This window comes from Neovison vison, chromosome 5 (genome assembly GCF_020171115.1).
Source record: "Neovison vison isolate M4711 chromosome 5, ASM_NN_V1, whole genome shotgun sequence".
NCBI classification, from domain to species: Eukaryota; Metazoa; Chordata; class Mammalia; order Carnivora; family Mustelidae; genus Neogale; species Neogale vison.
Genome location: NC_058095.1, coordinates 121,042,269 through 121,066,428, shown reverse-complemented (window position 1 = coordinate 121,066,428; position 24,160 = coordinate 121,042,269). Strand labels below are relative to the sequence as shown.

General features: G+C 36.8%; 1 protein-coding gene across 2 annotated transcripts in view; it reads left to right on the top strand.

Annotated features, from left to right (window-relative positions):
- Positions 1-24,160, top strand: part of DIAPH3 (diaphanous related formin 3) — a 512,938-nt gene that overhangs the window by 342,448 nt on the left and 146,330 nt on the right. For both annotated transcript variants that reach the window (XM_044249843.1, XM_044249842.1), the window contains one exon: positions 2,200-2,335. In XM_044249843.1, coding sequence (XP_044105778.1) covers positions 2,200-2,335 — 136 coding nt within the window. The remainder of the gene's footprint in view (positions 1-2,199; positions 2,336-24,160) is intronic.

Sequence of the window (24,160 nt, the reverse complement as noted above, 5' to 3'; positions counted from 1 at the left end):
TTTTATAGCAGCCGTTGTCTTAGAGTTGGTGCTCTACACACACTCCTGTACGTCTGAAGCAGCGTGGTGGAAAGCACATACCCTATAGGCAGCCTTCGCGTCCCGGCTCTTCCTACATTCATTATAATGAGCAACTCTTGAACCATCCTATGCCAAATAGAGAATGCAGAATCCATTTTGAGGATCGGAGGGATTGCATGGGAAAGCATCTATTATGGCCGCTGGCATTTCTTAGCTTAGTAGTAATAGTGTTCATGTATGTCATGAACTGTGAGGAGTAGAATTTAGCTTGTTAGCCTGCCATCGTTTCATGGATGTTGGCAAAAAACACAAGACTGTGGAGTCAAAGGATTTAGTACAGCAATAGCACTAGCCAGAGTCAATGGTTGTATAGATTCCTGAGTCTATATTCCCATAGGGCAGTGTGAAGAAGGCCAGATTTCATACCTATGTGCACAGTGGCTTGTATTACTGGAATGAAATCCTGAACTTAGGGAACCCAATCTTTTTTGAAGGGTAGTAAGACGTTTTGACCTTTGCCCCAGTTTTCCTACTGGTCACTGAACAAATCCATTTATTTAAGAGTGAGACCCTATCTCTGTCTTCCAAGACTGTTCATAATATAAGTATCTTTGAAAAGATCATTTGTAACAAAGGTTCTTCTTGTACCTTAGAGTGCTTGGTCTTGCACTCTCCTGCTTAAAAATCTCCAGTTATTTTCCAAGAAAATGCCACCTTCCTATCTTGGCTTGCACACCCTAAGTTGATGATCAGGCTTCGATGTATCTCCTCACCTCCTCTTCTGTCATCACACTGGCCTTATATCTTTCTTTCAAACCCACCCACAGCCTTTGCATTTGTACTTGCCCCAGGTTATCACCTAGTTAGCTGTTTAGCATTGAAGATTCAGCATGAATCAAACAGTGAGTGAGGCCTTATCTGACCGCCTCACTGTAATGTAGCTTCCCAAGCATTCTATCACATCAATTTTTTTTTCATGGTAGAATATTTCTCAAACTCTTTTTATTTATTATCTATCTTTGCTTCTTGGTCCACCCTATCACACAGAATAAAAACTTGCTTTAGACCTATAGATACATCCATGCATATATTTGTCATATACAAATATGACACATACATGTCGAGTGCTTTTCCGAATACCACTTACTACTCAGTGTCTTGATATTTATCGCATGAAGGGATGGATGGATGAATTCGAATGGCCTGTACTCTAGGCTTTTTTTTCCTCCTTTTTTCCCCATGTACTTTTCATCATTTTGGTCAACATTATTAAATTTTGCTATTTGATTTCTAATGACGACCACGCACTTTCACTAGGGTTAACACAAACAAGATAGAGAAATGAAAGTTCTCCCCCAAAATAACATAAGCCACCTACTTGTTAAAGTTTAGTTATATAGTTTTCTATTTAATACTATTAGTGATAAATGAACAGTTAGATAGTCCATTTGAATCCCTTGGTACTGCGAACACAGTCTTTATCAGAGACTATAATATGTGCTATCCTGTTTGTTGGCACATAGAAAAGTCTTTGTCTACCTGTTAATTCATACTAATGCCAGGTGAGAGGGGTTTCTTGATCTGTACAAAACTTAGAAAATAAGAAATTAAACCACATATCTATTCAGGATCCTATAGTTCCCATGTTATTGGTTTTGAGAAGAAGTTAGCGGTCTAGCTTTGAAATGCCAAATATTCCTCTAGTCATCCTATGACACTTGTCTTCATGTGAGAGAAATTGTTAAGTGATGGACTATAACATGAAACAGTCATTGCAAAATTTCAACTCTTTTCTGCCATTTCTTTGACTACTTTTCTGGTACTTGGTAGTTTACCTGAAGAAGATGTATGGAAGGCTCTAATACATTTGCTAGACCCTCTTTTGGAAATATATATAAGGAAGCAGTTTTGATTTGTAAATTAAATGATTTTTATTTTTAGTTTCTGTCTCCCTTCTCTTAGTTGATTCCACTAAGATGCAGGTGCTTCAAACATACGTTGTATTTATAGATCCGTATTTAACAAGGGTTCCTGTGCTAATCTTTTAAAAGACCATGTTACTAATATTAGACATAGCCATTATCTAAAAGATATTTAATCACAGTTCTTCAGATTAATAATTTTTGTGGAATCGCTGATTTGAAAAATTGATCATATTCCAAAATTTATTTGTAACAGCAAGCAAGAAAGGAGAACATCAAAAAAAGAGAGGCAGAGGAAAGGGAAAAACGTGCTCAAATAGCCAAAGAATTGGCAGAGAAAGAAAGACTTGAACGCCAACAAAAGAAAAAGCGCTTATTAGAAATGAAGACTGGTGAGTACTATCAGATTTGCTATTTGTACTGGTTATTAGCAATTTAATAAACTACTGTGAAAAAAGAAGGTGGGATCACCTATATGTACAGTTAAACGGTAGAACATTTCCCCCTTTAGTTTACTCACAAGTAGTGCTTTTATTCTAACTGGTCATTGGTTGTAGATGACACTGGTCCCCTGGTCTATTCTTGTAGTCCCAGTATTTTCACACTGTTATAAAACTCGTTATAGAACAACTTACAGAAAACCGGGAAATTCTACTGGACAAGTAACTTGTTTTTTTTTCAACAAAATACTCTAAGGGAGGGAAAAAGTGATGGAGGGAAATGTATTGATTAAAAGAGTCTTAAGAGACTTATCAACCAATTGCAATAAATGGAACCTACATATATTCTAATCTAAACAAGTATGGGCAAAGGCAGTCTGAAAAATTTGAATACTTTTTTTTTTTTCTGTAGACATGACATTGTTGTCGTGAATATGTTATAAAGTATCTTTTAGAGACTTATCCTGAAATTTTACAAACAAAATTGTGTCTGAGATTTCAATCAAAATAGTCTAGCATGACCAGGGAAATAGGCGGGTATGTAGATGAAACAAGATTAGCTGTAAATAATAATTGCTAAACTTGTGTGATGGGTGCTTGAAGGGAAGGGTGTGTTCACTACACTGTTTTCTGTACTTCTGTATATTTTGAAATTTAATGAAAAGCTCTTGGAAAAAAATATAAAAATTATAGTTTTACAAAGGTATGTATGTATATATTTCAAAACTAGAAGATATCACTAACTTAGAAGCAAAAGAATTAAGTAAATTGTAGTTACATTTCATTCCCTCAAAATTCTATCTCTTCCACCTCTAAGCCACTAAGGATTGCAGAAGGCTTTAATTAAAATCCATCAACTTCACTGCTAAATTACCATAGTTTACAACTCAGGGCTGCAAATTCACCTAAAGTTTCCCCAGGGGTAGACAGAGATGCCTTTTTTGCCTTTTTTACTTTCACTTTTACAGACATATTTTATCTTTAATAAAGCAAACTGAGTACCTTAATGTGTCACACATGTTTCTTCCAGGAGGGGAAAAAAAACCCATCTAAGCACAGTTTCTTGTTTAAAAGAGTAAACTTGAAATTCATGAAGTGTTCTCAAAAATATCTTAAAGTATTAACTAAAATGGAGATCAGAAAGGTTTAACATTGATTTTAATGTTTCTGGAATCATTTTAAGATAATTGACTACTGCCTAATTTACCAGACATTCTTATATTTGAACACTGATTCATTTAGTATTGGCCAAAGTGTCATCTGGTTGAGTTGACAGCAAGAACAAGGGCTGTATTTTTTGTGTGATTTGCCCCGACCCTCTGGTCTATCATATAGAGCCTCTCTGCAATTCTCTGTTCTATCCACCTGGAAAGTTAAAACCTGATAGGAAACAAAAATTTTTAACGAAATATTAAATCCAATGTCATCTCAATATTTTCATTTAAATTTTCCTTCCTTTGAAGGCATTTTATTTTTAAGAATAACCAAGTTCATTCTGTTTTTCCCATTTAAAAATAATACTGTTGTGTTACAGAAAACACCTAAAAAGTAGTTGATCAAAAGACCATTACCCATAATCCTCCTATCCAAAAAATCCCTTTTACTATTTTGGCACATCCTTCTTTCAGTTTTAAAATTTTCTACCTTTCAATAATAGCTGTATGATAGTAGTGAATATGCTGTTTAGCATCTCACTGAACTTTCTGAATGTTTCCTGTTACTTTTGTGATTCTTAATTTGTAATTTGCAATACCTGTGTCATTGCATTCACTGGATATATCATATCGAATGTAATTTTCATTAGTCATAATGAGGTCACAGAACACAGCTATTGCCATCTTTTCAATGTGATACATTTATGCATAAATGGTTGACAAATATTTATGATTCTTAGGATATGGATTAGAAAAGGATAGTTTAAGACTTTTTGGTGCATGTTGCCAAACTGATTTCCAAAGGCATTATTCTAATTTCACCAACTTTTCGTATTAGTTTATGAACATGCTTTGGTTGAATATTCTCATTTTTAAAGCTTTTTGTTAATTTAATAAAATAGAACGTTTTCTTTTATCTTAATTTACCTTTCTGTGAGTACTAATGAAGTTGGGCATTTTTTTAAGTATTTATTAGTCCATTTGTATTTCATTCTCTGTGAATTGTGTTCTTAGTCTTTTTCTTATTGATTTATACACATTAGCTCATTGAGCGTCAATATTTACCTTTTAAATATATTTCCTCACTTTGACTGTCTATTTTTATATCTTTATATATAAAAATGTTTTATAATTTTTGCTTTTGTGATTTTTTCATCTTTAAATTTAGAAAGTCATCTTTACAGCAGCTTTGTATCATTTCAGTTTTTTTTTTCTAGCTTCAGTTATTCATAATACTATTCGCTCCACTTAATGGTAATTCTTAATCATTCATATACTAGGGTCCATTTCTGAAATTTACCAAAACTGTTCCAATACTTACCCACCAGTTATGGTTAATAATTGGTATTTGTATTGGTTTCACATAGGTAATTTTGTGTTGAGAACATTAGTTCTCTTTTCCTCCAATATAGTTAACATACAGTGTAATATTAGTTTCAGGTATACAATATAGTGATTCAACAGTTCTATGCAACACCCACCGCTCATCACAAAACGTGCACTCCTTAATCCCCATCACCCATGCCCTCACCCTCCTCCTCTCTGGCAGCCCATCAGTCTGTTTTCTATAGTTAGGAGTCTGTCTGTCTCTTATTTTGCCTCTCGCTCTCTGTCTCTTTGCTCGCTTTTGTTGTTATTTCTTAAATTCACATGTAAGTGAAATCATAAGATATTTCTCTTTCTCTGACGAATTTAACTTAGCATTACCCTCTCTAGCTCCATTGGCAAGATTTTATGGCTGAGTAATATTCCATTGTATATATATATATATACACACACACACACACACACACACACCCTCTTGTTTATCCCTTCATCAGTCGATAGACCCTTGGGAAGCTTCCATAGTTTAGCTACTGTAAATACGCTGCAATAAACACAGGGGTGTAGGTATCCCTTTGAATTAGTGCTTTTGTATTTTTAATTACCAAACAGTGCAATTACTGACCAGATCATAGGGTAGTTCTATTTTTAACTTTTTGTGGCTGCTCATACTGTTTTCTACAGAGGGTGTGACAGTTTGTGTTCCCAAGAGGACTGTACTTTCCTATTCTTCATTGTTAAACTCAGTATGAATTTTTTAAATAATGGTTTCTCTGCATCTTTTGTGAATCCTAGAGCTTGTCTTATTTGACCTATTGAATTATCTTATAAAACTTTTATACTATACTGTATCTTCCCAAGCATGATCTGGGTCTCAAATAAGTGTAGGGTTCTCACTTGATAGACGTTCCCCGCAAAACCTTAATATCCTAAGGTCCCTATATGCCCAATATTTTGACATTTTGCAGGAGAGTGTTCTTCAAAAGATAGTCTGGGTAACATTAATTTATATAGATGATATTAAATAAACACTTTAACACAATATATCTTTAGATATTCTGTATTATGTGAATATTTTAATAGATTTACTCAGAAACTCATTTGATAGGAAAGAAAACTATCATGTAGGAAGCTACTTTTAAAAACATTTGGAATTTTTGGAAATCAGCTTTGAATTTCTTCTTTTTTCCTATAGCCTATGGATTTTTAAAAATCTAAGGATATATCCCAAATTTCAGAGCACCTAAACATATAATATCCTCACCAAAGGGAAACATCTCTTCTAAAACCCTAATAAATGATGACTTCCCAAATAGTTTTTAGTTTTCCTTTGAACATAAGGTTGCTAATCTAGAAGAACAGTGTAGTCAGTCTCTTACTATAGCTGCTATAGCTAAGTTAGTCATGTAAGTATTAAATGTATTATTATTTGTTGATAACTTTTTTACATTTAAAAATAGTACACATATGCAATCATCTTTTCCTTTCCATGTTAAATACAGAATATGCTTTTTGTCAAATCATGATTTTCATAACCTTTGGAGGCTTTATTAAATAGAAGTCAATAAAGTAGTAAGTCTAATTAATGCTTAATTATGAAAATATTCTTACGCAAAATATCAGGTTTTGATACTCTTAACAGATACACTGAATTTCATGCATTTCCTATACTTGACAAATATTATCTTAAGTTAAAATATTGTATCACTATGAAAAGTATAAGTGCTATGCTTTTCCACTTCATTAGTATAGAGAAGAGATTTAATAGGTCACTTTTGTTTTATTTAACAAGAAATAGTTTTTGTATTTAAATGCTGTGATTACACTGATAGATAAGAATAAATACAGTCCCTGATGGAATGAAGTTTGTAATTCTAATGGGTCAACCAGAAAACCACATGTAAAAGATAATTTCAGATTGTAAACAGTTATCTGAACTAAAACAAGGTGGGACAATAAGACAGAGATGCTGACGTGGTGGGTGGTGGTGACAAAATTTGGTCTTCAAGAACTAAGAGTACTACTAATTTATTTAAGAAAACATACTAATTTAAAATATTGGTTCTAAAACTCCTTAGAAATTGATAGGAAAAATAACCAGGTTCATGTTCCTATCTTATACTATATACACTAATATGGTTTATTTTTTAAATACTGTGAGCTAAAACTCTGTCTTATTTTTCCTTGTGGGTGTTCTATTTTAGTACAGAATGTCGTACTGCTTCAATCTTTGTGGAAGTTGTCAGCCTAGCTTTCCTAATCTTCAAAAAAAAAATGTAGAAGGGCGAACTGTTGAATTTACATTAGTGCTTTGTCACCTCTCTATACCAGGAACTTTTTGTTTTATCTTATTTTTGTATGTAGGGCACGCAGCCCTGAATGATAGAGAGAGAGAAAAATGTTCACATAAACCCACAGGGAGCTTCCTTCCATATATTTTCATGACTTGAGTATTTTCACCATGCAAATAAGAACTGTGTTTTTTCACAGATGTACAAATTCTTGTATCACCACCTGAGGTAGTAGAGTAAATTAAATCCCTGCTCTTTCTTATCCACCATAAATCATTACTTGCCCTTGGCGAAAGAGCAGGTAAAGATTTTCGAGTCTACTATTTATTATTGCTATCATTTCAGGATGTGATTTTTGTTAATAGAATGAAAATAAAAATAGACTAGTGGGCTAAATTTCCCTAAAAAGAAAAACGAAGCGTTGAAAATCCTTTTGCACAGCAAAACTAAGAAAGCACAGAATCTCATATTGTCATATTATAGCTTTAAGAGGTCATTTTTCTCATTTTTGTTTTCTTTAAAAATGATGAGCCTGGAGGTTTCTTAAATATTCACAATCCAGTTTTGGTTATTTCTGTTGAATGATTTGTTATTACATTAAACAAGCAAAGATATTAACTACATTTTCATGATGTCTTTTTTTAAATCAGTATGTGAATTTTGAATACATGTTCAGAGGTTGGTATTTACATTTGAATTATTTTAATTGAGAAGATACCCAAAGTATTAAACATCTGACGGAGAAACTAGTATGTATAGACACTAGCATTTATTTGTTTGAAGTGCACAGCTATCCTTATGTGTAATCATTTCTAGTAAGACAAATAGTAATAGCAATTTTATGTGATTATGTGCAAGTTTTTCGAGACTGCATTTCTGTTTCTTAATCATGGAAACAAAGAGGGCATTTGATAATAGAATTCAAATATTATGTTTTAAGACTTCCTGAGTATGTAAGTTGATTCACATAATTTTTAAATAGCACATCAGAATGGCCTTGAAATGGACCCAGTGTTGTATAATTATGTTTTGTGGGGGAAGTAAATAAGAGCTTATTTAATGGAGCAATAAAAACTATATGAGCATCTCCTATATTTCAGTCTTTAGGTTACAATTTGTTTATTATTTATTAGACTTAAATGTCTCATTTGGTACAACTTCAGTCTATTAAATAAAGAGATAATTAGCTTTTAGAAATCTGTTGTTTACCCACATGGCCAAAACAGCTCCTTTGTTTTCCATTCTGCAATTTAGAATAACTAAGCAATTAGGCCTCCATTTTAGAGGAAATGCATATTACATAAATACTACTTGGGAATGTCTCTGCCAATCTCAACAGATAGGCAATTAATGTGTGTACTTGCTTTCATAAAGGCTTTGACAATTACTCTGTGCTCTGCAGATATCATAAAACTTAGATTATTTTCCATAATGGTGTATATTCTAGTTTTGTTCAATGGTGCTTTCAGCTTTCTAGCATTTTTGGAAATTGATCCATAGAAATAGGCCAATGGTTTTAATCATTTTCTCTATTTAGAAGACGAGAACAACTAAGATTGTACTCACTCTGATACATTCTTTTCTTACCTTTATCTTTTATTGGACAGTAATAGTAGCAACACCCACTTCTGCCACCACTTATTGATCACATGTTATTTACCCGGTTCTGTATGTCCATTATTGTGTGTAATGCTTACAGCAAATTTATGAAACTATTTTTATCAACATTGCTTAATGTCTTTGTATGTGGTCACAGATTTAGCAAGCACTGAAGCCAAGTTTTCTGACCAGAGGGCATATTTGTCAACTCTTGTGCTATTATGCCTTTACCACTGATGATCTAACCATAGTGCAGAGAAAAAGGGACCAAAATAAAATTTAGTGATTAATAACTAGCACTAGACTCTATACCTATATATGGAGGTTGAGAATTATCTTCTCTGGAAACCTTGAATGCGAGGGGCAGCTGTCTTTGGCATCATAGTCAATGGTTTTAAACTATAGTTACCCTCTTCCTTTGTGTTGGAAGGTTTGAGGAGGATTGTCAAATTAGTAAGGCCTTTCTAGTCTGGTTCAGATTCCACTTTAATTCTTCTGATTGATGGGCGCCTGGGTGGCTCAGTGGGTTAAGCCGCTGCCTTCGGCTCAGGTCATGATCCCAGGGTCCTGGGATCGAGTCCCACATCCGGCTCCCTGCTCAGCGGGGAGCCTGCTTCCTCCTCTCTCTCTGCCTGCCTCTCTGCCTACTTGTGATCTCTCTCTGTCAAATAAATACATAAAATCTTTAAAAAATTTTTTTTTAATTCTTCTGATTGTTCAAGCATTGGTTTATCCCAGTGCCCAGAACCCTGAAGACACCATCAGCACCATTCTTCTGCTCTAGAAAATGTTTTTGTTTTGTTTTGTTTATGTTTTTTAATTAACATATAATGTATTTGTTTCAGGGGTACAGGTCTGTGATTCATCAGACTTACACAATTCACAGCTCTTACCATAGCACATACACTCCCTAATGTCCATCACCCAGCCACCCCCTCCCTCCTCCCACCCTCCCCTCCAGCAACCCTCAGTTTGTTTCCTGAGATTAAGAGTCTCTTGTGTTTTGTCTCCCTCTTTTATTTCATCTTGTTTTATTTTTCTCTCCCTTCCCCTATGATCTTCTGTCTTGTTTCTCAAATTCCTCATATCAGTGAGATCATATGATAATTATCTTTCTCTGATCGACTTATTTTGCTCAGCATAATACCCTCTAGTTCCATCCATGTTGTTGCAAATGGCAAGATTTCGGGGGTTTTGATGGCTGCATAGTATTCCATTGTATATATACCACGACTTTATCCACAGAAAACAGTTTTTCAATGGTCTGAATAGTTCAGGGCCCAACTGTGTAGCCAAAGCTCAACAGTTCTGAAGCAGTGGTATGGAAACGTCTGTATTACTTTCATTACGTGACCCAAGTTAGAAGAGAAAGAACCAGCAAATTCTGTTGTGTAGTCGTCTGTGGAGGGGGCACAAATACCTTGGTGTGATTTATTCAAGAACAAATACCCTTAGACACCCTTGCCCCTGCCACCAGCTCTACCATTTAACAATTTATTTGCCAATGGTATTAGGACACTTATGCTCTATGAATAGTATCAAGGAGTCTCCAGTGGGAAATTTTTCCAAGAGCGTTGCTAATAATTGTTTCTCAGGTTTTCATTTGTGTGCAAGAATCTCTTTCACTGGAATAAGTTTCAATGGGAAAAACTACTTCAGAGTCTAACCTTCATTTGCACTAATACATGTCTTCTCTGTATAGCTGTGCAAGGCCCATTCACCATCCTCTGTCTCTTTACAAAAGCCCTCTGAAAATAAAAATAAGGAGAAGAAGCTCTCAGACTTCTTTAGCACAACATATCTTGAAATTTTGATTTTTTTTTTTTTTTGGTAACTTTCTTGAGTTGTGTTACTCTTTTTGAAACATCTTCATGGTACATCCTCATACTAATTGGCTTACTTACAGTATTTAAGAAACATTCTGAAAATGGTTTTCATCACCCTTCTGAGTATTCTCTAGTATTAGCTACATGCCAACTAGAAAATGACTCCAATTTGTTGTTGTCATTGTTTAAATTTGTTTTGTACTGCAAGATTAAATGTCAATTGTAAACTTGTTGGAGGGCAAAATAATTTCAATCTTTATGGTGTCGCATGGGTTACTTCTAAGAATTTTACCAAAGAAAACTTTGTAAAGAAAACTTTAGACTTTGTAAACTTTGTAAAGAAAACTTTGTCTTGCTACATAGCTTAACTTGTGACAGATTCACCCTGCTCATAATCAAGGGCAGAAATCCTACCTATCCATTGCATTAATCTTAGTACCATGTGGAGAACATTTTAACTTTGACAACATAGGCTGCAATCACAGTGCATCTTTTGTGTGTGCGACATTGACTACTCCTTAGGTAACTGTCCCTCCCAACCCTTACTGAGAGGGTATATACTTTCCCAACTAGTGAACTGTTGTCGTGATGAGCGCCCGCGTGTCGCACTGCGAGTTCTCAGTAGAATTAGTATTTGTATTTGAAGTTATTTTTAATTTCAGAGATAGACTGTGAGTCTTGTCTTACTTTCAGACATAACCACAGATCTCTTGGTTTTTTGAGAAACTTGTCTGCTTCAGGCATACTCTCTACACATCAGGTAAATGTCTGTTTCTAACAGTTTCCCTGATAGACACAGCCCTCCTGAGGGAGCGACTTTTGAACTTGATTGGCGCCTGCATAGTGTCCAGTCCAGTGCTTCAAAAAAAGAAAAAAAGATTTTATCACAGTTGCAGAAGAGGTGAAATATATGCTCCCCACCCCTTCAATCCTGTTACTTATTGGCACCAGTCAAAAAGCTAGTAACAACCAATCAGACAAAATGGTAAAGGAAACTGGATTGCTTCGGTTTTGAGGCAGTTAAATGTACTCTGTGTCTCCAACCCCTTTGCAATCCCAAAATGCAAATTTGCCTCGAAAACCAGAAGTTTTTAAGTAACTTCAGTGTCCAAGCTCATTTGATGCCAGACCTGGCCTGAACTGACAGGAGGCCCCATCGAAGCAGAAATAATAATGAGTTTAATTAGAGGATGCTGCCCTAGGTTATTCTGGATGTGGTGTTTTTTTCACACGGTAGACACCTTTTTGACCTTCATACAATCTGCGGAACAGATTCTAAAACATCTCACTGTAGAGTTTGTGGATATGTACTTCTCAGTGACTGCTCTCTGACTCCGTTGAACTGCTTATACTATTCACTCTTTCCCTCAGGCACACTCGTTCCTACTTCTCTGTGCTTATTTCTAGTGTCCTCTTTGCCGTAAATGCCTTTCCTCTAATGCTTAACTGAATCTAACAAAATAGTGTTTGTTTTAAATCCAGCGTTCTCTAAAATGTCTTCTCTGAATATTCATCCTTGAGGACAGTCTCTTTTTTGTAAACCATATAGTCTTGCTACATAGCTTAATGTATGGAATATTTGGCTAACCTCATTTTATTTGCTTTAGTTTATGCTGTTAATCAGTGGTACATTTTTCAAGAACTTGGCCTTCAGCATTCTTATCTCATAGGTCCTAGCATGTGGTGGGCACGTAGTAAATAATAAAAATGTCAAAGAGTTGGTAAAAATATAACCAGTCAAATGACATCTCTTCTGTTTTGTGTTCAGCTTAGCTTGTTGTTACTTATGTGTAAAGGAAAAACATAGATCAGACTACAGAACCTTGAGCCGAATTAGTCGGCTCCTGTTTTTATAAATAAAGTTTTATTGGAAGATAGCCGCACTCCTTCCTTCACATATTGTCTGTGACAGCCTTGGTGCCACAGGTGCAGAGTTGAGCAACTAGGATACAGACCATAGGTCCCACAAATTCTAAAATATTTGCTATCTTGTGCTTTACAGAAAAAGTTTACTATCTCCTGATATTGATTGATAATCTATAGAGACTATTCTCTGACTTTTATGCCAGAATGTAAAAAACAAAAAACAACCTATTCCATCAACTTTTCCCTTGTCTCCCTGGAACCAAAAGTATGCATTTGCAAAATTACCAGTGTGTGTTAGAAAATAAGGATCTTGGGACACCTGAGTAGCTAGGTCAATTTAAGCATCTGCCTTTGGCTCAGGTCATGATCCTGGAGTCCCTGGATTGAGCCCCACAGTGGGCTCCCTGCTCAGCAGGGAGTCTGCCCCCGCTGCCCCTCACCCCACTTGTACTCATTCATACGCTCTCAAATAAATAAAATCTTTTAAAAAAATTGAGTATCTTGTAGTTAAAAAATAATGTTAGTTGTTAGGGAAAACTAAATCTTTCAGCACAGTAAAAGAATCATGTGATTTTTAGATTCTATTAATTTAAAATGAAAAGTTGTGCAGTTGAACTTTTGAAATGCTAGCAAGCATCTGGACTGCCAATTGTTCCAGTTACCAGTCCAGCACAACTATTGTGCTCTTATGCTTTTATCCCAGCTTATCGTCCCCAGTATTGCTGTACTATTGTTTGTATATCTTTTGAGATGAAAATATCAATGTGTCAAAAGGTCGTAGGGGAAGCCAGGTTTTTTATTTCTTTATTAATAGGCTGTCTCTTTTCTCTTCCTATTTTTGGTCATTTTGACATTAAATTCTTAAGGTTGAAGGAAATCCATTCAGTGGTGGTGAACTTGGTCATGAAGGTTGCTACGTCTAAAGTGATTATCTTGCCATTTTAAAAAAGGAACTCAGTAGTATTTGGCTTTTGATGATGGATAAATAAACTCTAGGGCAGATGGGGAAAATTAAGCAGAGAAATTGAATATTTATGTGTTACTTGAAAATGGTATAAATAAGCATTAGTGCTTAGATGAAATTAGACATTATTTTGTAATAGAATTTTAAAATATTGTTTCCTGGATAGCTTCCTTCCTCAGATATCCAATGTTCTTCAAGAAAATTAGAAGCAGCATAATATTAACAGAGTTAACATTGAGGGCAGTCTTAACACAAGCTTGGATGCCCCAAGGCAGGAAGAATTTGACAGACTAGTGTAATAACAGAAAACAGATGACTGACTGTTTCTGAAATGAGCAATTCTTGGGAGACCATTGCCTGGGTAGAATGAACTGTCTCTTAGAACTTCCACTGGTAATTAACACTAACGGTTAAAAGTGACAGTAATTTCAGTACAGCACAATCCTTTGAAGGCTTACTTTTAAACTTTTCGTTCTACCCATGCAATAACTCTTCTGAATCCGAAATATATATATGTACATATTTTTTTTGGTCAAATTATTGTTGAGTTAGAGGCTCCATCAGGAACTTTCAGTTGTTGTGTGAAGATTCAGGCCTTTAGAAGCTGGATAGTCTCTCTCCAAAGTCATCCTGACTTTGATGCTCTGACTTACCTGTAGTTTTAATATGCTAAACATGTGACAGTTCCTTTTTTTCATGGCAAAGTAGCCCTCAAATGTCATAAAGTCAAGAAGGTGGGCGAACAGAAGGGACTATCTTAATTCAGAAGCCAAGAATTAAGAGAAAGGCTGTCTTTTTATTGTAATTCAGGTATATTTTAGAAGCATTGACTCTGCTAGTGCTGAATTGCAATTATGATCTCTTGTTTCCAGTGTCTTGATGCTAATTAGATCGTATTATGTGAATAGAAGGGGTCTTTTTGTTTTGTTTTGTTTTTGTTTTCCTTCGCCTTCATTTACTTTAATGTTTGTCATGGAACAATGTTGATCTTTCAAAAAAATGTAGTGCTTTTTGGTAGAGGCACTTGGTATTATTTCCTGAATGCATGGAGAGTTTTTATTAAATAAATATTAAGTTAGTCAATAAATAAATAAATCTAAATATTTTAATAGATTATCCTACCATTTTGCTGTGCATCTGTTGATTATACTATGATTTTAGCTTTGGTAGAGGAAAATATCATTTGCGGTAATTAGAAATACCGTTCATTCTTGCAAAAAAACCCTGTTGCTGCTCACTTTCCCCACAGACGGCAACCTTTTTAGGGACATTATCCATGGGATTCTAAAGGAACTTGGCCTGAGGAAACATGGCATTTGGGTTATACTGTGTTCTGATCGATCCCTGCATTTTGACACTCTTAAGACACACAGCATTGAGATCTGCATGGTATCTGTTGAGAGTGAATGTAAAATGTCTTAATGTTCTCTTTGGAGGCATAATGGAGAGTTTAAAAACTGTTCCTTCCCTACTTGGAAAATTAAGAGAGCTCAAATGATACTGAGCTTTGTTCAGAACTGTTCAGAACTGCTTTACTCATAGTGTGGGAAAGCTTGGGAAGGAGTACTGTTTTTCAAGTCTTTCCACTCCCCCATGAGAGAAGTCCCATTTTATGTTTGGCACTGTCTTATTTCTAAAGCATCGCACTTGGGATATAATAGAAGCGGAATACTAACAGAGTTGCCATTCATCAGCTCTAAACAGGGAAAGGCAAGAAAGGAGAAATATCTCCAGCAGTGCTTAGCAATGTTAGAATGTTAGGAACCCTTAGAGATATAAAAATTTCCATCCGAGTATTACGGCTTTGCTAGGGAGCCCTGCTCCCATTTGAATGCAGTTACTATCGAAAACAGAAATAAAACATCTTAAGAATTTGGTGTGTCCCTCCTAGAAACTCATCAGAGGCCTCTATGGAATAAAGTTTTAGCTTAATTCATTAATTAGATGATATTTATCTTTTGTAAAATACGAGAAAAGAGGAAAGTGATTTAAACATTTACTATAGTTACTTTACATGATATTTCAGTTAATGTTCTAATTTGGCTGTAAAAGATTTGCTTCTTTCAACAGGAAAATCAAACATAACATTACTTCTCAATTAATCTTACAAAAATAAAACTCTTGTATATAAAATTAGCCATATTTTTTAAAAAGAACCTTTTAAAGTGAGCTGTTTATCTTTCCATAGCAGGTGTTTAATAAGCACTTTTAAAATATTTATGGAATTCACGTCTGTGGGGCGGAAATTCCTCACTTGTACTACTCACCTGTACATACTCTCTCTGAGATGACCACTTTGAGGTATATTTGGCTAAATCCTAGGGCGAGATATGGCATCTGTCCGGTATGTTGTATGTGTTCTTATAGTGTCGGTAACAGGTATTTCATAGTCAGGAGTGCAAATTCAGATGTGCAAAGATATAATTAATAAATGAAATTTCATTTCTGACTCTGAAATACCTGCCTGCCTAATGGGAAACAACATAGTCATTTCTCTCTGATGATGTGTTTCAGCTCAGTAATGCCAGCGTCGGATTCAGTTATTCTTGTCAGAAATCCCGTTCCGTGCTCTCTTCTCATTGTCCTTCTCTCTAAAACGGATGCCAAGCTTGAAAGCCAGCCTGTGGGCACTTCTTATGACGTGCACTCTTCTTGATTGGGTTCTGTCTGGACCAAACCAGCCTCTTGACGTAATTTCCTGTGTCTTCTTTTAGTAAGGGTGAGGTCTCTTCTGCTCTTGAGTGGGAATCCAGAAGATTTCACTTCTCTTAGACACCTCCTCTGCTCCCAGATAGTGGCAAGTCTAAGAGAGGTCTCCGAATTCTTCCCTTGGATTTATACTTTCTCTCTGCTCACTTCTTTTTCTCTCCAGCCAGTGCCCCTAGAAGTCACTGTGTTCCTCCCATGGCACTCATCTGTGGGGGCTGGAATTTTTCGCTTAGGTGTGTCCCCCAGCCACCTCTCAGGAGTGTGTGCTGCGCAGTGCGGCCTTGGACCTGCCACTTTCCCAGTGCCACAGGCTGGATGCAAGATGCTTCTGCTCTTGGATTCCACTCCCTGTGACTCAATGTGAAATCCTACCCTGTGAGTCCCGATTCCTCCTGTAATGAGGAATGGTGTTCAGTGTTCCTACACTGCAGGAAACCTCCTCCCTTCCTAGTTTCTCCCAGCAGATGGGGGCATCTTTTCCATTTATGTACATCCAATAGTGTGATGTGCATTCTCTCCTCTGTGGATAGTTCCAATACTGTGAATAGACCTTTCTGCCTCCACCTTAGGGTAGAGCCGGAAAAGGTGGGTTGGCTTCGGAGCAGTAGAGCTGAGACTTCTATTGGTCCTTTGAAATGCAGAATCTTGAATTAGGATGATACCAAATGAACACAGTAAAATGAGCCAGGGCTTCCAAGTCTGGAAATCCACTGGGCTGTGTAAATTAAGACACGGAGGCATGAAAATTCATATTTGGACAGCAACAAATAATGTAGCCGACCTGAAATGCTCTCTCGGTAGGGATGTAGGAAGGGGCAAGGCTAAATGGGAAATCGGGAGAGCATGCCCTGTGCATTGAGCAGAGCAGTGATGCAGTCTTCTTTTAGAGAGATGGCTCTGATGGTAAGAAAGCATGTAGAAGGCTTAGAGGATATGGCGTGAGTAGACAGAGTGAGACCGGTTAGGAGACCATTGTAATTTTGTAGGAGCTGAATGCCAATAACCTGAACTGGGAAGTACTGAGAAAGGGAAGACAGGGCAGATTGGAAAGGCAGTGTAAAGTGGTACCAATAGGGTTTTGTAGCTGACGAAGTGAGGGGACACGGAAAAGCTTTCGTGACAGTGTCAGTGGTACTTGTCTGATTTAGGACATGTTGATTTTATATCTCTAATTTAAAGCCCTTTTATCTGGGGCATAACTTCACCTGAAAAGGTCTGGGATAGAGTATGTGACCCAACTGCATGTAAATGTTAACTTCTTTCCTAGAGGAAGAAAACACTCTTCTTTGTTAACAGTTTGAGCATCTTTTTTTTACCTATGCCAACCAAGAACATTTGAAAATAAATCATGTTACCTCGTGAGGGTAAACTGGGGGTGGGGCTTTCAGGGAGCAGCTGATGGAAGCTTGGGACGCATGTCAGGTAAAACAGCATGTATTTCATTCTCCCCTCAGAGGAAAGAGGGGCAGTCCCCTTCTTTCAGCTGGAATCAGCTCAGGCCATCAGTTCCAAAACTCTGGGATTCTCGTTATTGAAATTTGCATTCACATTTATTTTTCAGTGCTGTGTGGTATTGTTTTAGTTCACATTTTCTGATTTTTTAAAAAGCATTGATCATACCTTACCTAGCATTCCAAAAGACATTCTCAAGGCTCCTATGTGATTTGTTCTTGTGATTTTACATTTCTGAAAACCAATGATAAAAATTGGCCTTGGAGTACCTCCTTTATTAACAGAACTGGTACTGTGATGGTTAAAAGAAATTCTTCCTATGAAAAGGTTTTTTTCAACAAATGTTTATTGATCACGTATCATGTTATGGGTACTTTCCAAGGGCCCTGAGGCTGTAGCAGGGAACAAAACAAGCAAATATCTCTGTCCTTGTGGGTCCTGATGGAGAAGACAGACAACATTTAAGATATATAGTGTTAGAAGTCTGTAAGTTCTGAGGAGGATAAGACAAAACAGGGATGAGGGATAGGAAGTAAGCAAAGAAGTGACATTTTAAATAGGGCAGTTTTTTCCCTTGCCAAAGTTCTGGATCCGAAGGACAGTGTTGTTATTCTCTTAGAACGCAAATGGGATCCTGTGTAAGGTTGAGTGCTCCAGCCTAGGGGTTGGGTGAGCAGTACTCCAGCCTCTGATCCACTGGTAGCTAAGTAACAGTAAGCAGACCAGTTAGCTTCCCAGAATTTAAGTCTCATCCATCAAAGAAGGTTCCTTCTAGCCTGCAAATTCCATCTATATTCTCCTATAAGTCAATTTTTAAAGAAAAACATGCCTGAGCAGTCGAAATTTGTCTAGGCCCTCCACTCATTTTACAAAACTATCCTCTATGAAAATAAAGGTAGGAAATTAAGAGTCTCTCTCACCATACAATAGGTTTTTGTTTGGTTTTGCTTTCCATCGAGTTATAGGGCAATTTTTTTTTGAAAGTTAATCCATTTAGAATGTTTTCCCCCACACTTTTGCTCAGTAAAAGAGAGACATGGTCTTAGAAAAAGTTACTAATTGGGGGGAATTTAGGGAAATGCATACATATGTGAGTATGTATAAGGGACAGATCTTTTCATAAATGGATTATCTCTTACGTCAGTAACTAGTTTGCTGTCCGTGCTTTCCTAATTTTCTGAATGGAATGGTTCAGTATATATGTAGAACACAAATGAAAATGTTATATATTACAGAATTGGCTGACCTTTTTACAGACTGACAACTTCCCATTTTCCATGACAAATACTCAATCAGAGCTTCAGTCTATTAAGAGCAGAGCTCATTAACATGCATAAACTAGCAGCCTAATCTAGTTATAATGCATCTTTAATGTGTGACATATATAGCATAGTGTAGCTCCTTAGTCTTATAGTAAAAGGTAGAGTGTCCTCCAGTGATCAACAGGGTTCCAAGATCAATTTAACCTGGGTAAAACCTTTATCTGTAACAACTGTCATTAGGAATGACTAGCATTTCAACTAATTAGCCCACCATTTACAACCCATAAGCTTCTCACAGATGGTAAATGTTTATAAACACCCACAGATGTGTGCACAGCTGACTCTCAGTTATCCGCAGGAATAAGGGACATAGATAATTTTGATTCACTTACAATACAAACCACTCATTTTAGCTAGTTCCAATCTCTTTTCTCTTTGGACTTTTTACGACAGCTGTTAATGAAATAGCAAATCAACTAATGTAATTTTAACTTCTCCTCCTATTGGTGCACATACCCTATGGTGGAAACACTAATACGTACATATGCAACCAGAAGATGGCTGTCAAGAAGATGAAAATAGGACCCACAAGCTTAGATAAATATATTAAGAAGTGGAGAATTGTTCCTATATGCTCTTGGCTGTATGTCTAGTCACTATCTGACCTCCTTGGAACAGAGGAGAATAGATCCCTAAATTTGAGATAAACCAAAAAAAACCCCACCATTTCCCTTGGCACTTTGTGTCCTGTGTTAACAATCACTTTTTTTCAGATAATTCTTTCTGTAATTTAATCTCAATTTTTCATTAAAATGTCAGTCTATCTACTGTCTCGTATTGAATGAAGATGAAGAGATATAAATATAAGCCAAACACCATGAAGTTATTTCTTTGCCTTATATCCTTCAGTCTAAAGAGTCTTGGGTCTTGCACTTCTTTTGTATATTCTTAATCTAAAAGTTTTGTTTATTCTCCTCTGTGCACTGGGTGTATTTCACTTGTCCAAGCAAATTTAAAGGCAATATTTGATAGTGGTCACCCAGAGACAAGAGCTGTGTGAAGATAATGTAGTCTACAGGATGTATGGTGAAGGGCAACCATTTTATTTTCTGGCAACCTGCAGAATGTATACTGTCTTCAGGCTGAGGTATTCATAAGTTAATATAGCTGTTTTCCAGAGTTTCCTTACTGGAGAAATATTTCTTTCAACTTACTGGAAAGAAAAATTAATCATTCTGTAACTGCATATTGGGGATATTTCAAGGTATTTAAAGAAGAAATTTTATAATACATTAAATGGTGACCAAAATTAGTGTCTAGAACTTGAATGGTGGAAGAATGTGGCACTGAAGAAAGAAATCTTGCACTTTTGGAGTGTGCCAGTAAGCATGTAACTTTTCAGAAAAGTGATACACTAGTTTTTACTGTTTTTCATTCAGCAGGATTTGTAAATACTAGTAGGTTATATAGGAATCATGTTGGATATTTCCCCGGAAAGAAAAGTAACTGGAAACTCAGTGCTTTGAGATACTGAGATCTTTTATACATATTTGCCTTTGACATTTTCCTGTGCTTGAATAGGTGATACCATTCACTGAGATAAGAAATACAGGCAGAAGTAGAATTTGGGGGAAAATGGTAATGAATTCCATTTTGTAGATGTTACCTTTGAGATATCTATAGAACACTTGAGTTATCTTGTCTCAGGGATTCAGTTGGGGTGAGGGTAATTCAGTAGTTTGCCTGAGACTTTCCCAGTGTTAGCACTGCGAACCCTTTGTTCCAAGAAACCCTTTAGTCTGGCAAATGTGGATTGTTGGTCACGGGTGCTGGGACACAGGAGTGGAGCTTGTGCGGTTGATAAAAACTTGGGAGTTCTTAATATACAAAGCTGTGGGGTTTAATAAACTGCTGATGGAGAGTGTGAGGAATACTGTTACGTATGGATGAAGAAAGAGGAGCCAAGAAAAGCTTGAGAAGGAGTCACCATGAAATTCGTAGGGAACAAAAATTCTGACATCATGGAGGCTAGGGAAGAGATCATTTCAAAGGAGAAGAGTTAGTCTGTGATGTCAAATGTTACCAAGAGATCATGTAATAAAGAGAATGACACTTGTCCCATTGATTTCAACTCAAAGGAAAGGGTTAGAAGGTTGATAAATGAACATGGGAAGCGAAACTGAGATGTAAGGAGGGTGGTAACTCGAGGGGATTTGGAGTCAAGAGAGGACCAAGCAGGTGTTTGAGTTTGTTTGAATGTAGTTGGGGGAATGAGATGGGGAGGGAGACTACAAAGGACACTTGATAGAACAAGGTCCTGAAGGATATAGGAACAGTGCAAAGGGTAAGATAACAGTGCAGTTAGAGCAAATTGTGTTGGAAAGCAACCTGTTCTGCTATTGTGATGGGTGGGAAGGAGGAAAGGCTAGGTTCAGCTATAGATATGCTCACAGATTTGAGGTTAAGAAGTTAAGGGTATTTCCATCAAAGGGTTTCTTTTTTATATATGAAATAGAGGAAATCCTCTACTGAGGAAGGACAGTGGTTGGTTGAGAAGTGTGAAGAAAGTGTGGAAGCATTGCAACAACTCCTATCAGGGAGTGGGAGTGAGAGCCTCCTGGTGAAACATTGGAGGAGTGTTGGATAGCATTAAGAATTCAGTTGAGGTTGGCAACTGTGATTATGTACTGGTCCCGATCCTGCAGTATTATTTTTCAGCAAGATTACTCAGCAGCGGATATACAGTTTCAAGAAGATGGAATCTGGGGTCCATTTATGTTTTACCAGGAGTCTGAAAATGGACCTCAATGGAAGAAGTAAGATACTGGCAGTTGAGCCACGGTCAAAGCAATGAACCATAGAGTATTAGCAGACAAACAAGGAATGAAGACCGTGGGGCCAAGGCTTTGTAGATTTCCAGGGACATGTGACAGAACTAGTGAGAGAGAGAGAGAGAGACTCTTAGAAGAGCAGGAGTCAGAACAGTTTATATGATTTTAAGTTATTAATAAAGCAGTTGTGGGTGGTGGCAAAGTTCAGGTATGGATGTAAGAATGGGTAATGGACCGTTAAAAAGAAAGGATCGGTCCCTGGAGATGAGGGAGTCAAAGAACTCATTTGCTATTAGATTAGTTATCCACATGGGACTGAATTCATGCAGGATAATGTCAGGACTTGGCTGGAGAAGGAAGATTGAACAGATGACCACATCTATCTTGAATAGAGGGGAGACTAGTACACAATTTGGTGACATTGACCCAGAGGGATGGCAATGATATAGCCAAATGACATGTTTCTCAAAACACTCTTTTTACATCCAGGAAAAGAAGTGATACTCTGATGTAACAGTAAACATGAGGAAGAAACTACTCCCCTCTCCCTTACCTATACTCCTACATGCACTTAATGTATGAGAGAATGAGGGATATCTGCTAGGAAGGGTCAGTGGAGATCATCTGTCCAGTTTTTGGTAGAGGTGAAAAAAATATTCAGTAAAGACATTGAGGCAGTAGAGAAGTTGCTTATGCTAATAAATATTGAGGAAACAAAGGCCAGGAAGAACTTAAATTTTGGCCAAGAATGATAGTGATAGTGGTTTAGCTGGCTTCAAGGTTTTAACCCAACTATTAACAGTTACCCAGTGAATGGGTTGTAGGGAGGGACCATGAAGCCACAGGCAGACTAGACTGATTCTAGTATTTCCAGATACTTATGGTCCTAGGAGAATTGGAAGATGTCTCTGGCCTTTCTCTGTGGGAAGGGAGTCTTCTGTGATCTGCATCTCATTTATTGGCAGGTTCCAGAGAAAGGGAGCAGGTTTCTATTGAGTTGGGGGAAACTTAATCTGTGCTTGTTGGTTGAGTTACCAGCTACAGAAGCCACAGTCTGTATCTCAAGGCATTTCCTGAAAACACCTCTAAGTACAACTCAGCAAAGCTAGGGATCTGAGCACTTCTCAGTTAGCCGCCAACATCTCTATGTTGAGAAAAGTATATAATGGAAAGAATCAGAAAGATACTGGTTCAGACCGCCCCTCTGTTACTTACCTGTGGGAGAGCTTTGGGAACATTTCCTTCATTTCTTGAGCTTCGGTTTCCCTGGCTTTAAAATTGTTGTGATAAGTTACTCTGCAGGGTCGGATGAGAATTAAATCAGAAAATTTAGGTAAAAAACTCCACACAGGTGTTCATTCAAAGCGATGGTTCCTCATATATCTTAATTCATATTTAGATTTTTTTTACTCATATTCTTTTCTAGATAAAATTGTGCTCAAACATACCTAATATCAGGTTTTATTTGGGGGCTTCTGTATTCATTTTGTTAGTTTTTTTTGTAGTTAAGAGGAAAATCTTCCATTGTTCGCTTGAAAGAGTTTAGCACATTTTTGCCTCCAGTTTCTTTGCAATTGTTAATGAGTTCATGGAAAGTTCAGTTGTCTCCCACTTTCTTCTCTTTTCTGTGATATTTGCTTTCTCTGGAAGCATATGTCAATTCCTTTCCTCCCCACTTTCCTCTCATTCAGAGTTGCCTATTGTCTTTGCTGACTTCCGTTTTTGAAAAGCATGCTGCTGTTACTCAGGATTTTTACATTTCTTCAGTGTGTAATATTAATGTCACATTTTTGTATCTGATTGGGGAAGGAATGGGGAGGGAATACCATATTTGTGCAGAATAAACCTATATTTCTCCTTCAGATGAACTGAAAAAAATAGTACTTTGAGTCACAAATTTGTATTAAAAATGAACCTAGAACTCAAATCTAGTAAACGTACTTGGGGCAAAGTTGGCAGCAGTGAGGTGGCATTTAAGAACATTCCTGGCACTCAAAATGCTCATATACAAATTTCTGCTGCTTAGCACGTTATCCATAGAGTCTTTTAAAGTGCAATTAAAACCCATCTTCAGAAATCTAAGGGCAAATACGGGTATCAAAGAATGACCCGGACGTCATCACTGGGCAGCCACAGCTGCCCCTCTAATCCACTGTCTCTACAGGAAGCAGTCTCCTAGCACTCGCTTTCTCTTTTGGGACATTTATCATACAGGTAGTCAGAAATTTTATGTTGAAATTGCCCTTAGACTGTAAGTCCCATGAGAATAAGGGCTGGGGCTGGTTTCAGTGGCTGCCACGTGTTCCCGAGTGTTTCTGTGTGGGATTGACTTGAAGTACAGATTTTATAGTTGCATATTTCCAACCACTTCTTGGACAAAGCAGTCTGACTGTTCTGCCAGCACCTCAAAATCAATTCATCTAAAACTGAACTTACCACGTTCCACATAAAACCTGATTTTCATGTTCTCATTTTGGGTTAATGATCCCACCAATTTCCC